We start from the raw sequence: 13,162 nt of genomic DNA, 5'->3' as shown, positions 1-13,162 counted from the left end.
CCGACCTCTAGTTCAGACTTAAATCAATGTTAAGCTGCACTACTGTCTCCCACAATGATACTATTGCCCTTGATAACCTAATACTCTTCCCTCCCTGATTCTCCCATGCATGCACTAGATTCGTATTATCTACGAAAGTATTCACTATTTTATGACGCACTCTCTCCTCTGCGGATACTAAAACCCTTTTAAGGCTTATGTTTCCTTCACTGCTATGATCTCCGCTCGCTCTTGTCCCTGCCAGGAACTAGCAAATTGTACTAACCATTCTTCTGTTGTCCACGATCCTGCACATTTAAATCCAGAGGCGTCGGAGGACAATGTCACTACCTCGTGATTCTCCTTCCTCCAAGGAACGTGCCCTTCCCACTGATCTAGGAATCTCCAGAATTCGATCTGGCTCCTAACTGGGCCACGAATTGGGATCCATGCATTTCCGCTTACCTGTGCCTGTCTTATCGCCTCGAACATTTCCCTACAATAGAGACGTACAGCCGCCAAACCAAAGTAGACAATCTTTCCCGCCAATTTCTGTAACACCGCGACGGTCACCTGTTCTCGCCTTAACCCTACCTAGACCGGGGGGGGGCTAAAAGTGCCCGCGCCAACTTTGATGTCACCTAGCGTCTGAACGGCTACCGCTAGAACGGCCAAACTTAATGACTTTTCCTAAAATATTGTTGGCAACAATTCTCTGTCATTGGAATAAGATAATAATTTTTTGTGTTGCCATGGCAACGGGTTTCTGACAGGCATTTTTTGCTAAATTTAGTACTTTTTGTTTCAACAATAGAATTTTATGGGTTTTATGTCAAGTTACTCATGGTTTCTAATATTAATAACATCCCATATAATTATATGTAAATTTTATCATTAAAAATGCACAATTTATGCTAATTTGATGACGTCATTGGCCAAAATCCAAGATGGCGGACCATATCATTGGAACAGGTATATACGGGTTATTTTCATTAAAATTTCATCAATACTTCCATTTCTTTTTCCAAAAAAGGTTTAAATGAAGGTCTTTAGTATGTTTAAAATGTATTTTAGGCTTTATCATGGAAAAAAAATATTTTTGAAAATCCAAGATTAATGATCCAAGATGGCGGATATCTTAAATATGCATGACGTCATTTTATGACGTCACCGATGTTGCTATGGGCAACATAAGACTTAGTACACCCTAATATTCTGTCATAAACACTTTTGGTACAGTTATATAGAATACCATTTAGTTTTCAGGGAAAAACCTATCTAGACGGTTTTAGCCGATAAAATCACATTAATGACGCCATTATGACGTCATATTACGTCATAATGACATAAAAATTGTAGATATGATAAATTTTTACTAGAACACCATCCTCTGAAAATTTGGTGGTCATACGACATACCGTTCGCGAGTTCTGAGGGGGGGGGGGGTCAAAAGAGCCCCCCCGGTCCCCCCATGTCAAAAAAAGCCCGGTCTAGGTAGGGTTAAAATGTCCTCTCGCAACTCCGTAAAAGAGACCTTCTTTCCAACCGGAAGTCTGAATGCAATTAAAATCGAGTCAGCCCCTAGACCCAAAAATTCCAGATACTGCTCTGGATCTAGCTCTGACTTATCTATACCTATGAAAATACCCACACTTACAAAAAAGACTACACATAATGGATACCACTGATTTCGCGGCCTCTCGATCGGGCTTTGTCATTCCCTTCTCTCTTTCCATATATAAAAGCAAGTTTGCAATTAACATAATCTAGTTTAATAACTCCTGTCCTTTGACACTATTTCATTTTAACAAGCATGTATTCTGCAAATAACCTCGACATAAACATAATATATGCATAGTGTTAGTAACATTTAACCCTCAAACACCCGAACGGGGTCCATTTGGACCCCAGGCGTATATTTTTATGTGCTATTTGAATTTTTTTATTCTAAAAAAATTCCTCCCGTGACTTTTTCAGTAAACCTCTCCTGCAAGTTCTCCTAAATTTTTTGGAGATCGGCACAAATTTGTAAAAATAACAACAGAAGTCTGATGTAAGACCCTCTGGGGTCCAGCCATGTATTTTCACTTTCCTACACACGAAATTGTCCTCCATATGTGTTCAAGGAAGCATTATTGTTTTATTATTATGCAGTTTGCCAAGTAGCCTCAACCTCAGGAATTATTTCATCAGGTTTTCAGAGGTTTGAAAATTTAACAATCATATGAGGTCTAAGGTCAACCCATGTTCATTCACGAGTTGCACATTCCCAGGATCCTTTGCGCACAGGGTAGGTCACGTGGGCGCACAGGGTAGGGAAAGGTCGCGGTAAACCACGTGACTCATCCTCGGCTCTGGTCGGAAGAAGTCGGAAGTGTTCGCGAGCGCTCGGAAATTTCAAAAATGGCTGACACCACTGCCGGCGGCGGGAGGCACGTAGTTTTTCACGGCGTTCGTACGGCAAAGCGGCATCGAATTTTTGCTCCATGACTATATCGGTATGGGATAGGATAGGGTTGATTCAACATACTACGTGAAAATGTGACAAAAAGACAGACTTTTGAAATTGAATGCTCCCAGCCTACTATCGGCCAGATAGCTTAGGGCACCTTCTTCCGACCAGAGCCGAGGATGAGTCACGTGGTTTACCGCGACCTTTCCCTACCCTGTGCGCCCACGTGACCTACCCTGTGCGCAAAGGATCCTGGGAATGTGCAACTCGTGAATGCCTGCAGGTCTCATCCAATTTTTGCATAAATTATGATAATAAGCTGGAATTTTGAACACTTTTAAGTGATTAAAATCATGGCAAAATAAACGTCTTACTATGTTTAACCAATATATGTGCAAAGGTCACTAAAAGGATGCAAAAAGGAATTTAAATTTGAAAGAAACCAAATGGGATCCATTTGGACCCCGTTCGGGCATTAACGTCACGTCAAATCTTTCTCATAGATTAATAAAACAATATAGGTACAACAATAACAGAAAGATCCAACAGAAAAGGTATTTGCAATCATACTTTGCAGACTATTAGTGTATTGGTACTTGATATCATTCTACATTCTGATGTACACTATTTAATCTTATATTGAATTTTCTTTTTATATGCACTCTAATATATCCGCATCATTGTATTATAGCAGCTAAGTACCCGTAGTAAGGTATACACCAAAATGTGAGGAATAAAGCTACATCAGTGGAGAAGAAGGATTCAGAAATTCTGTACTTACGGAGAGACTTCTGTGAGCGGTTTGACTGTCTGCAGGGCGGACCGACTTCAACAGCAAAATAGACACTCAGTACCGGGAGATGATGTAACTATTGAATAAACATATCCCATAGACAAAACGCCTCCACAACGGAGTCTTGTACTATTGTACAGAAACAACAGGGTGATAAACACTGAAGCCCAAAAAAATGGCCACATTGTATTGTTTATAAGATAAAACGAAAAATCGGTTGTAGCAGTGAAATGCAAGATGTGTGAAGAAAAGTTGTTTTGTAAAGAAAACTTTTATTATTAGAATAATTTAGAATTTTAGACTTTAATCTGTACCTCTCTTGGGAGGAGTTAAAGTGGACTGATCCAACTTTGTCGTCTGTGGATGTGGGTATAGGTTCGAAAGCCAGCAGACAATACGTGTATGATGAACGTAGTAGTAATTGAGGTTTGGCAGCTGGTAGACAATTCATGTATGATGAAATTTTCTTTCTACACCCACGTACTTCTCATCAACGTAGCAGGCAAGGTGGTCTTGTCATTTAGTTGTTGAGTTAGAATAAAGGGAATAGCTTAGAATTCCAAACAGACCCAACGTCGCACCCTTGTAAAAGGCAATTGACATCTATTTTGTTTGTTAGCTCAGTTAAAAGTGACCATAGACGTTATACCCCCGCAAATGTGTTTTGCCTAGTAACATCAAGATATTGAACGCTGTACTCTCTAAAAATGGTCAGATTGTTGAATGACCCACTATATCACGTAAAAGACACTGAGTAACCCACTCAGCTATCGCAAACAGTGTCACATGACCCCCAACCTCTAGTTTTTGAATTTTTAATATCGTTGTTGATGTTTTAATTTATTTATGTCTTTTTAAATGTATTCACTGTATTTTCCATGTATGTGATTATGTAATTTTGATGTTTGAGACTTGGAAGATTAGCCCTGCAGTGTTAAAAGGCTTCGAAAAAAATGAAATAAAACTGTTGCCTTCGCCAAGAATTTTATGTTTTCAGAGGTGTTCGTGTGTGTCTGTATGTCTGTGTCCGGAAACACGATTTAAACCTAAGGTCCAAATTACGCCGGTGCCCGTCGGGATGTAGCCCCGGCTGGCCCCGCCCGGGTTCAGGAGTCGGGCGGGCATCGGCTGTTGTGGTCAAAATTAAAAGTTGCCTTTACGCTGCCCTGCAGGTGTCCCGGGGCTGCCCGGCGGGCACTCGGTGGCCTGCTTACCTTCTTACCATCTTACGAAGTACACGTCACCTTTATTCTGTTTATCTGGTCTGTGACGTAACAAATTAGTCCCGGTGGACTGCCGGCAATCGGAGGGGTACCAGACGGTGTTTGACGGTTCTGTGACGGCATTTTGTTGTCAGCGGGGCCCGGGTAGAATTTAACTCAGAATTAAATTCTTATCGGGGCCCCGACGGGCCAAAAAATAGCCCGGTAGCCACAGGGTGCCCCGCGAGGCCACGTCGGGGTCCCGCCCGAAAGTGTTAAAAAACAGCCCGGGAACTACCCGCCAGGGCCTCTTTTCCCAATTGGGACCTTAGCTTAAGAAGGCTTTAATGGATTGACGTGATATTTGGTAGGTGGGTAGGTCGTGGTGAGACCTAGAAATTTGTCAGACTTTGGATCCCCTTGTGGCTTCTTATGGTACTGCAGCGGAACTTCTGGTTTTGATATCCCATGACCAAGACATGCTAGGATCATAAAATTTTAATGATAAGTAGGCTTGCTAAGAAACTGCAGGGGCAGTTGTTTACAAATGTTCAAAAGAGAATAACGTAAGAACGGGTAGATGGATCATTGTAATTTTTGGTATGTAGGTAGCTTAAGTGATGCTTGGCATTATTATATGATAATTATGCAAATATGGAGGCAATTTGCATAATTTATTAGGAAATTATATAACAGCTGCATTACACTATAGGGCTATACAAGCTCAACAAGCTTGTGACATATGTAATTGAGAACGAGAGAAACACATGTAGATATTAATTATGTAAATGAAGACTTAATTTGCATAATGAGAGAAAATATGAGAAAATATTATAATTGATAAAAAATGAGAAAATATTACAATTGATAATGGCAACTGCCTCGAATCTCATACTAGGGCATTTTAAAGTTAATTGAAGGTGAACATCATTAAACATAACTTCATTTGCTTAACTTATGAGGAATGGCTAGAATGGCTTTCTTTGTTAAAATAAGACTGTCTTTTAGTATAGAATATAATCAATATATATAATTCATGCAAATGATATCCTATTTGCATAATAAGGGGGAATAATCTATAATTTGTCTCAAAAAGATTAACATCATTTGGATAAGGTATGGGATCGTGGAACTCGATCGTGGATCTCGATTCGTAGTTCCCGATAAAGCGTAGCATACCATAAATAATGCCTTAAAAACACGTCAGCTATCCATGCTAAAGGATAGCATACGGGTGAATCCCAAACACCTCGGCATGGCCATACTCTTTTACGAAAGGTGTGGTGGGTTCTATTACGTGCTCTGAGGTGTGTCTCATCCCCTTGATTTAACGTCCTATTCGATGGATGCCCCTAACCGAAGATAGGTACTTATTTCCACTTGGGTGAAGTGAAGAAAGTCGTGTTGTGTGCCTTTCCCAAGCGCACAAGGCCTGTGACATGGCCCCTTCATATGGGCTCTTGTTTGTAGTACATGTACAAGAGTCGCGATGCACTTTGTCAGTTATAAAGCTCCAAAGCTAGCCAAACATAATAAAATTCCGCACGTGTCCAAACTATGACCTTCTTTCAGGGACAATTACACAACAACGAAACAAGACTCAAACCTCAACAAGATATTATTTCATACACAATACATGCATGTACTACCCTACAAAGATTGGATCCAAAACACATCCTACTTTGTCAGTTGTAAAGCTTCAAAGATAGCCCAAAATGATAATTTTAACACATGTCCAAAACATGGCCTACTTTCAGGGACAAGTACACAGCAACAAAACAAGACTCCAACCTCCACAAGCATTCATTTGATAGACAATCAATAGGATTACTTATTATCTAAAGTAGTATTAGATTGCTGTTTTTGTATTGTATATATTGTATCTTAAATATGACAAAAATTGTATTTTTCTTGAAATGACCTACTTCCGAGGACAACCACGTGGACAAACTTTACAAACATGCATTTTATAGCACATATGATTAGGTATATGTTATTACATTTTGAAAGAAAAAAAATCACAATTTTTGGAGTTACGGCGCTTAAAAGATTGGCAGAAATAGGGATATTTCAAATGCCCAAAACACTCTTTGTCTTAGGGATGTCCAGACCCTTTAAACGGACCTCCTGAAAATTTTAAAGCTATGTTAGAAAAGCAGAAAAGCAGATAAGTTGGACATTTCAGCACAGTTTTTGTCTTTCCGATATATTTAAGCATTTGTTTGTAATCGCGTCCTAAACTTTGGCTTTTTTCATGTTTCTGGCATGCCCAAATCATGGAAAATGGCCCCAAAACATGTTTGGGCTGTTACCATGGCAACGATTGGTGTGGAGCAGAAAGAAAGCTATTTTAAGGGGTTGTAGGCCAAGTACTATCACTGTGCAAAATTTGAGCCAAATCGATTTTTTGACCCCTGCCACCATTGTTTGATCCTTACAGACATTTACTCTTAAGATGTAGTAAGTAGTAATTTTAATTTAAGGTATTTCTGAATGTAATAAGATTAGCGTAATATATGCTCGCGACTTTTGTACAAACCTCACAATTCAGCCGTAAGGTTGGTTTTGGTTTTCAATAAGCAATAAACGTTTCTTACATTTCATAAATCGTTCTACCAATAAATCACTTAAATGTTTTGACAGTAATCAGATCTTTGTCAGAGAATCACAGAGGACAAAGAAACGAACACAGGTATTCCAGTTCTTGTATGACGATGTCACTGGTAGGGTGGATGGCGTCCCCGTGCCATTGTTGTGCTGTTGTCATTTCCCAGGCATCTACCAGAACAACGTTCATCCCCTCAAACATCTCTCTCATCACCAAGTCCAGCTGGTACGCCAGCCAGTCTCCTGCTAGAAGCTCTTTCCCCGTCCGTGTGTTGGCAGACTTGATGACCACGAGGGTCTGGGGACTCCTCTGATGCAGCCGTTGAATCGCAGCTCGGATGGCCTCCATCCTCTCTCTGTACATGTCCACAGGGTACGTGGTGAAGTGAGCCCAGACAGAGATTCCAACAATATCGTTTGGCCCTCCTTCGATTTCATCAATGACGTTGGCAACGTACTGTAGGTGGAAGGTCCGGGTCCATGCGCAACGAAGAGGCGGTCCGTGCGAACGATATTTTACCGTTATGTTGTTTACTGTGTCACGGGCAAGCAGAGGTCCAGTCTGGTGGATGGCGTCCGAAAGTGGTCTGTCGGAAAGCTTTAGGAGCTTCACCAAATGTTCGTACCACTGTCGTATGGTGGAGTCTCCCATGAAATGCAGGGTCTTTCCCCTCAGACATGCCCTCCATTCTGATTGGTTGGAGAAGTGCCTGTTATGACAGACTAGTGAGTTCCAGACGTTTCCGTCATAAAATCCGGAAATCTGTGGGGTTGGAAGTCCCGGCATGCACCGCGTGCGATTGACCAATGGGTCCAACCCTGCTTGAAAAAAAAAGGATTATGTGCTGTCAGTGCTCATTGCCTTTGTGCTTATATAATCTTGTATTTCTGCATGTATTTACTTGTTTTATGTACTTCTATGTGATAGCACACTAAACTTCGTCTACCCATGTTTAGCTAACAGTTTTACAGTTTGAATTACAGCACTGCATGGTCTTTTGCAAGTTCAAAAGTTTGTCTACAACACAAGGATATAATTGTATTGTATTGTATTTAATAGTTATAATTGTACAATAGATTGGCTTTGTAATCTTGTCAATTTACTGTCACAATTGGTAGCATGTGCGATAGTTAAGGAATTTAACTTAGAAAAACGTGGAATGCAGTTCGTTTTTGGACTTACCGCTTGTGACATGAATCTTAGATGGGGATCCAGATATGGACTTCTTTATTCCATTCATCCCTCTTTAACAAGGATAAACACGTAAATGACATGATATATTAATACTTTATTGACATGTTGGAAGAACACAAATTGTTCACACTTTTGGGCATGCTGCCATTAATTTAAAAGAAATTAATCAAGAGAAAAACTGAGCACAACAGCTATTCATTTGGGCCAAAATGCAGGATTACAAATCCTATTTTCTTTGATCACGAGAATCTACAAGAATCTAGATAAGTGGCGATGTTTTTAAGAGAGCTGGCACGAAAATTGAAGACTGATTATTGAGCTCCTAAGGAGAGGACTGAATTGACTTCAATATGCAGAGGTACAAACAGAAAGTCATGAAAAATATAAAGATCATCACTCCCTGGTGGAAAATACGTTTGCTGAATTCGCAGCTAATTCTTTCGGTGCACACACAAGACATTCAAATATATTCAATTCACTTTATATATTCTGGATGCGGAAATATGTCTGATATTGACATTTAGTTCTTAGCACACTTCTGTCATAATTTCATGCTTCAAACGCTTAAATAGCACAAAAACAAGGTACATGTGATTTATCCTGGAACTGCCATCAGATAGCTAGAACCAGTGTAAGATATGAAACAGCAAGCAACTGTATTCCGTCGTTAAAATCACGTTTTCTTCTCACAGGTGCTATGTGTCAGTATGCTATTGATTAGGGTCCGTTCAGCTTACGTATGCTATTTTAAAGAAATTAAAAAAAAAAACATTGACTTTGAAAATCCAGTAACTGTTCGAAAATTTGTTTTGGTGCCTTTAAAAAATCCTTGCGTTTTTTTTTAATGTTACTCGATGTCATCCTTGCAGAACAATGATAAAATACATGCCTGCCAAACAGTTTTTCCTCTCCTTTTCTCAGCAGCTTGACAGTCGTTGGAAGCCTGCCGTGGTACCCGGATGTGTTACAGAAGATGTTGGCGGCTTTCTCACAGTACCACCTGACTCCTGCCTGCGAGTCGGAGTAGTTACACACCGGGGTGTTGTTGTTCAACACGGCCGGGTCTACGTTACACCTGGTGTCGACTTTAGCCTTACCGATGAGGTACCGTTTCAGGAACATTATCTTATCTACAGGATGCTCCCAAACGGTTCTCTCTATGACTTCTATAGCCTGACGTGGGTGAACAAGTTTGACAATAATGTTCACCTCTCCCGGCCACAACAGTTTAAAGGTTGCCGTGTACGTACCATTTTTGTGGTCCGTGATAATCCCAACTGCACCAGACTTAGTTTTGAGATTAAAAATGGACGCCCGGAAATAGTCCCCTGTATTGGTTATTATGTTCCCTTGTTTGTTTCTAGCCGAAAAAACAACGCGTAACGTGTCTCCGACCGAGAGGTTTTCAGCGGAGTGAGACTGTAAAGAAAACTTTAGTTGTTTAAAGTACATATCCGAATATTGGTGTATAGAAACGTTCAGTTTTTTGCCATGTATCTCCGGAAAAAGCTGTTTGACAGTAGTAGGTTTTGGTATAGTGGCATTAGATTGTATGGGTCGGGGATGCGGTGTAATGATTCTAGAATGTATGGGATGGGGAACAGTGGTCCTAGATTGTATGGGTTGGGGATGAGGTACAGATTTCTTTGGGCATATGGCAGGAGGGTTTGGTGAAGGTTTCCATGATGTATCCTGTATAATAAAAAAAAGAATAATTTGTGATTTTATAAAAGTAGCAGTGAATTAAAAAAACATTCAATGCGAACTGTCAATGCCGATGTGCAGAATTGCGTAATATTTTTCTTCTGTGTGTATCAAATTTGGCACCGAAGAGTAACGTAGATTTGCCTCAGGCACGATTCTTGATACGCATGGCCTATCCAGAACCGCGGTAGATTTGCCTCAGGCACGATTCTAGATACGCATGGGCTATCCAGAACCGCGTCTTCATGGTTCTGGATACAAAGACTCTGTACCAGCCGCTTTCTAACTTTTAATAAAAACGTGTTGCTGAGATTGTAAAAAGAATATATCTTGTATTACATTATCCATGTGACGTATATAATATACCTGAACACCGTACATCAGCAAGCTCATGAAAACGAGCACCACGGTGATACCGAGGAAACATTTTGATGCGCTCACTCTCCTCCCTATCGGTTTCGATCCGCCAGGCATGTCTTCGAAGAGAAATATGCAATATAAATTATATCAAAAAAGACTATTAACTGTAGTTTTCATATTGTTCAAAAATGTTTTTATGTAACCTTTGTAGAAGAAACCATAGTGTTTTTGCTCAGTTTCTTCCTCTTCTTCTTCTTCTCCTCCAATTAAACATTTAGCAAGCTGGTATAGGTCACTATACACTGAACCTTCGTCATTTTGTCCGAACTAGATGTCAATAATTTATTTCATGAGAAAAAACGGTAAAAAATTGCCAAATTCGGGTTTTAGAACCCGTTTTAAATTTTAGAATCACGGGAATTAGAAGTTCATACAACTCCAGAGCTAAACCTGGAGGGGACAGAGCACCGAGACTCAGTCACACTGTACGAAATGGCCTCGGATTATAGCAAATCCTGAAGATCCGAAATCGTGCATCATGACGGATACGTAGCAAATCCGGAGAAATCCGCAATCCTTGCTCGAATACGAAGTTGCACTGCAGATCCGACAATTCCGGCACCGTATACGTCCGGATCCGTGAGAAACCACAGATACAAATTTGATATTCGCAAGGAACCTTCTTTTTCGGATATGTTATAAGTCCGTTTTTTGGGGGGAGTCTGGAGTTGCCTCGGATCCTGACAGATATAGTAAATACCAATGTAGGCGTCGTATGTACTACCACGGATTTCAGCAAATCCGGATGCCGGGAATTTAACGGATTCTAAAATAACCCACAGGGCACTGCTGCTTTGGACTCTCCCACAGTTTCCGAACAAAATGACAGAAAGCGGGATTTCGCGGATCTCACTTCCGCAGATCCGACCAAAATACCAGAAGCGGGATTTCGCAGATCTCGCTTTCACAAATCCGAAAGTGATAGCAGCAACGGGATTTTGTGGATCTCAGAATTTCGCACTTGGCACAGATGCTATTCCCCGAGTCCCGCAGCACCGAAAAAGATGCCAAAAGCAGAATTTTACGGATCAAAGTTCTGTGGATCCGATAAAGATACCCGAAGCGAAATTTCACGGATCACGGTTCTGCAGATACAAAAAGAGATACCGGAAGCGGGATTTCACGGATCACGGTTCTGCAGATCCGAAAACGATACCAGAAGTGGGATCTTGCGGACCTATCTTCCACAGATCCGAAAGAGATACCAGAAACGCAGGGAATTTTGTGAGTATCAGAATTTCGCACTTGACTGACTCTTACTATGGATTCGCATGGATTCCAAGTTTCACAGATCCAAAAAAGATACCAGATGCAGATTCGCTTCCACAGATCCAAAAAGATCCCACTTGGCATTCATATGACCTCATATGGATTTACGAATCCCGCAGATCCGAAAAAGATACCAGAAGAGGAATTTTTCTGATCTCGCTTGCACGAAATCTTGAATTTACCAAACTTACCATTCATAGCATGGGTAATACTATCTTTTTTTTATTTCTTTATTTATTTCAGCTTCATTACATAACAAAGTATGTAATTGGACAGGGGGAACAGGTCTAGCCTTTGTCTTAGCCCCCTGTACGTCCAAATTAAAAACATAATAAAATAAAAAAGTAACACCAAAGACTTATGCAAACATATACAGATAAAACAAGAAACAATCATAACCAATGACAAACAAATAAAAACATGCCCACGGACACATAAAATATAAGTGAGCAAATGATAATAGTGACAATAAGAACGCTAATAATGATTATAAGAAAACAAATAATGGAGTCTACGAACATAGGGTATGCCAGGTGTAAATGTTATCAGGATCAAATATGTCGGACAAAAGGTGGTGGTAGTGACTGAGGACGAGCTTTCTAAAGGTAAGAAATGAGACGTTTGGACTTGTTTTAAGAGACCTGGTGTTAACTGGTAATGCGTTCCATATGTATACTATTCTTTGAAAGTAGGAATTTTGGAATGTTGTGGTAAGACACTTTTCCGGCTGCAGTTTGAACTGGGAGGTTGATCTTAAAGAACGGTGAGGAGATTTGATATATTTATTAATGTCTATATTGTAATGTCCAATGAAGCATTTGAATAAGAAACATAGATCTAGAATTTCACGTCTGTAGGAGAGTGGTAAGAGTGAACAGTGTAATAATCTGGCCCTGTAGTCGCTTGTGTAGTCATTAAGTATGTACTTAGAAGCACGTCTTTGGACTTTCTCAACTGCGGATATAAGGTTGTTTGTGTAGGGTGACCAAACTACGGAACAGTACTCTAGTTTGCTTCTCACAAGGGTGAGGTACAAAGCTTTTTAACGTTGGAAGGAGCGTGAAAACCTACGGACCTCTTAATGAATCCCAAAGGGATACAATGCTATGAACATGCGAATTAAAAGTTAAGTGACCGTTAGTCAGGACTCCCAAATCAGTAAATTCAGCTACAGTCTCGAGAACAGTATCAACCATTTTGTAAGTGAAAGTTATTGGGTTTCTTTGTCTACTTATTGTGAGTATTTTACATTTTTCTGGGTTAAACTTCATCAACCAGGTATCACCCAAATAACACATACACTCAATGTCTCTTTGGAGAGAGACGCAGTCTCTGATAGTTGAGATTTGCTTATAACACTTAGAATAGTCGGCAGAAAGGGCCATTCTATTATTTACAGCCAAAGGAAGATCGTTTATAAATAACAAGAACAATAGAGGTCCAAGGATCGACCCTTGCGGGACTCCGGAAACTACTGGAAGCCAATCTGAGCACGAGCCCTCCACAATTACACGTTGTCTCCGACAAGATAAATAACTATG

At 40.3% G+C, this 13,162-nt stretch overlaps 1 protein-coding gene across 1 annotated transcript; it reads right to left on the bottom strand.

Moving 5' to 3' along the window:
- Positions 1–7,084: 7,084 nt before the first annotated feature.
- Positions 7,085–9,680, bottom strand: LOC109487660 (NXPE family member 3-like). The gene is made up of 2 exons (XM_019791665.1): positions 9,080–9,680; positions 7,085–7,855 (listed from the first exon to the last, which is right to left on the bottom strand). Exons 1-2 carry the CDS (start codon positions 9,678–9,680, stop codon positions 7,092–7,094), a joined length of 1,365 nt encoding a protein of 454 aa, XP_019647224.1. The 3' UTR covers positions 7,085–7,091.
- Positions 9,681–13,162: the final 3,482 nt, after the last annotated feature.

This window comes from Branchiostoma belcheri, unplaced genomic scaffold, assembly GCF_001625305.1.
Source record: "Branchiostoma belcheri isolate BF01 breed outbred unplaced genomic scaffold, Haploidv18h27 scaffold111, whole genome shotgun sequence".
Taxonomy (NCBI): Eukaryota; Metazoa; Chordata; class Leptocardii; order Amphioxiformes; family Branchiostomatidae; genus Branchiostoma; species Branchiostoma belcheri.
The sequence above is the reverse complement of the archived record's forward strand: the minus strand, read 5'-3'. Positions and strand labels throughout refer to the sequence as shown.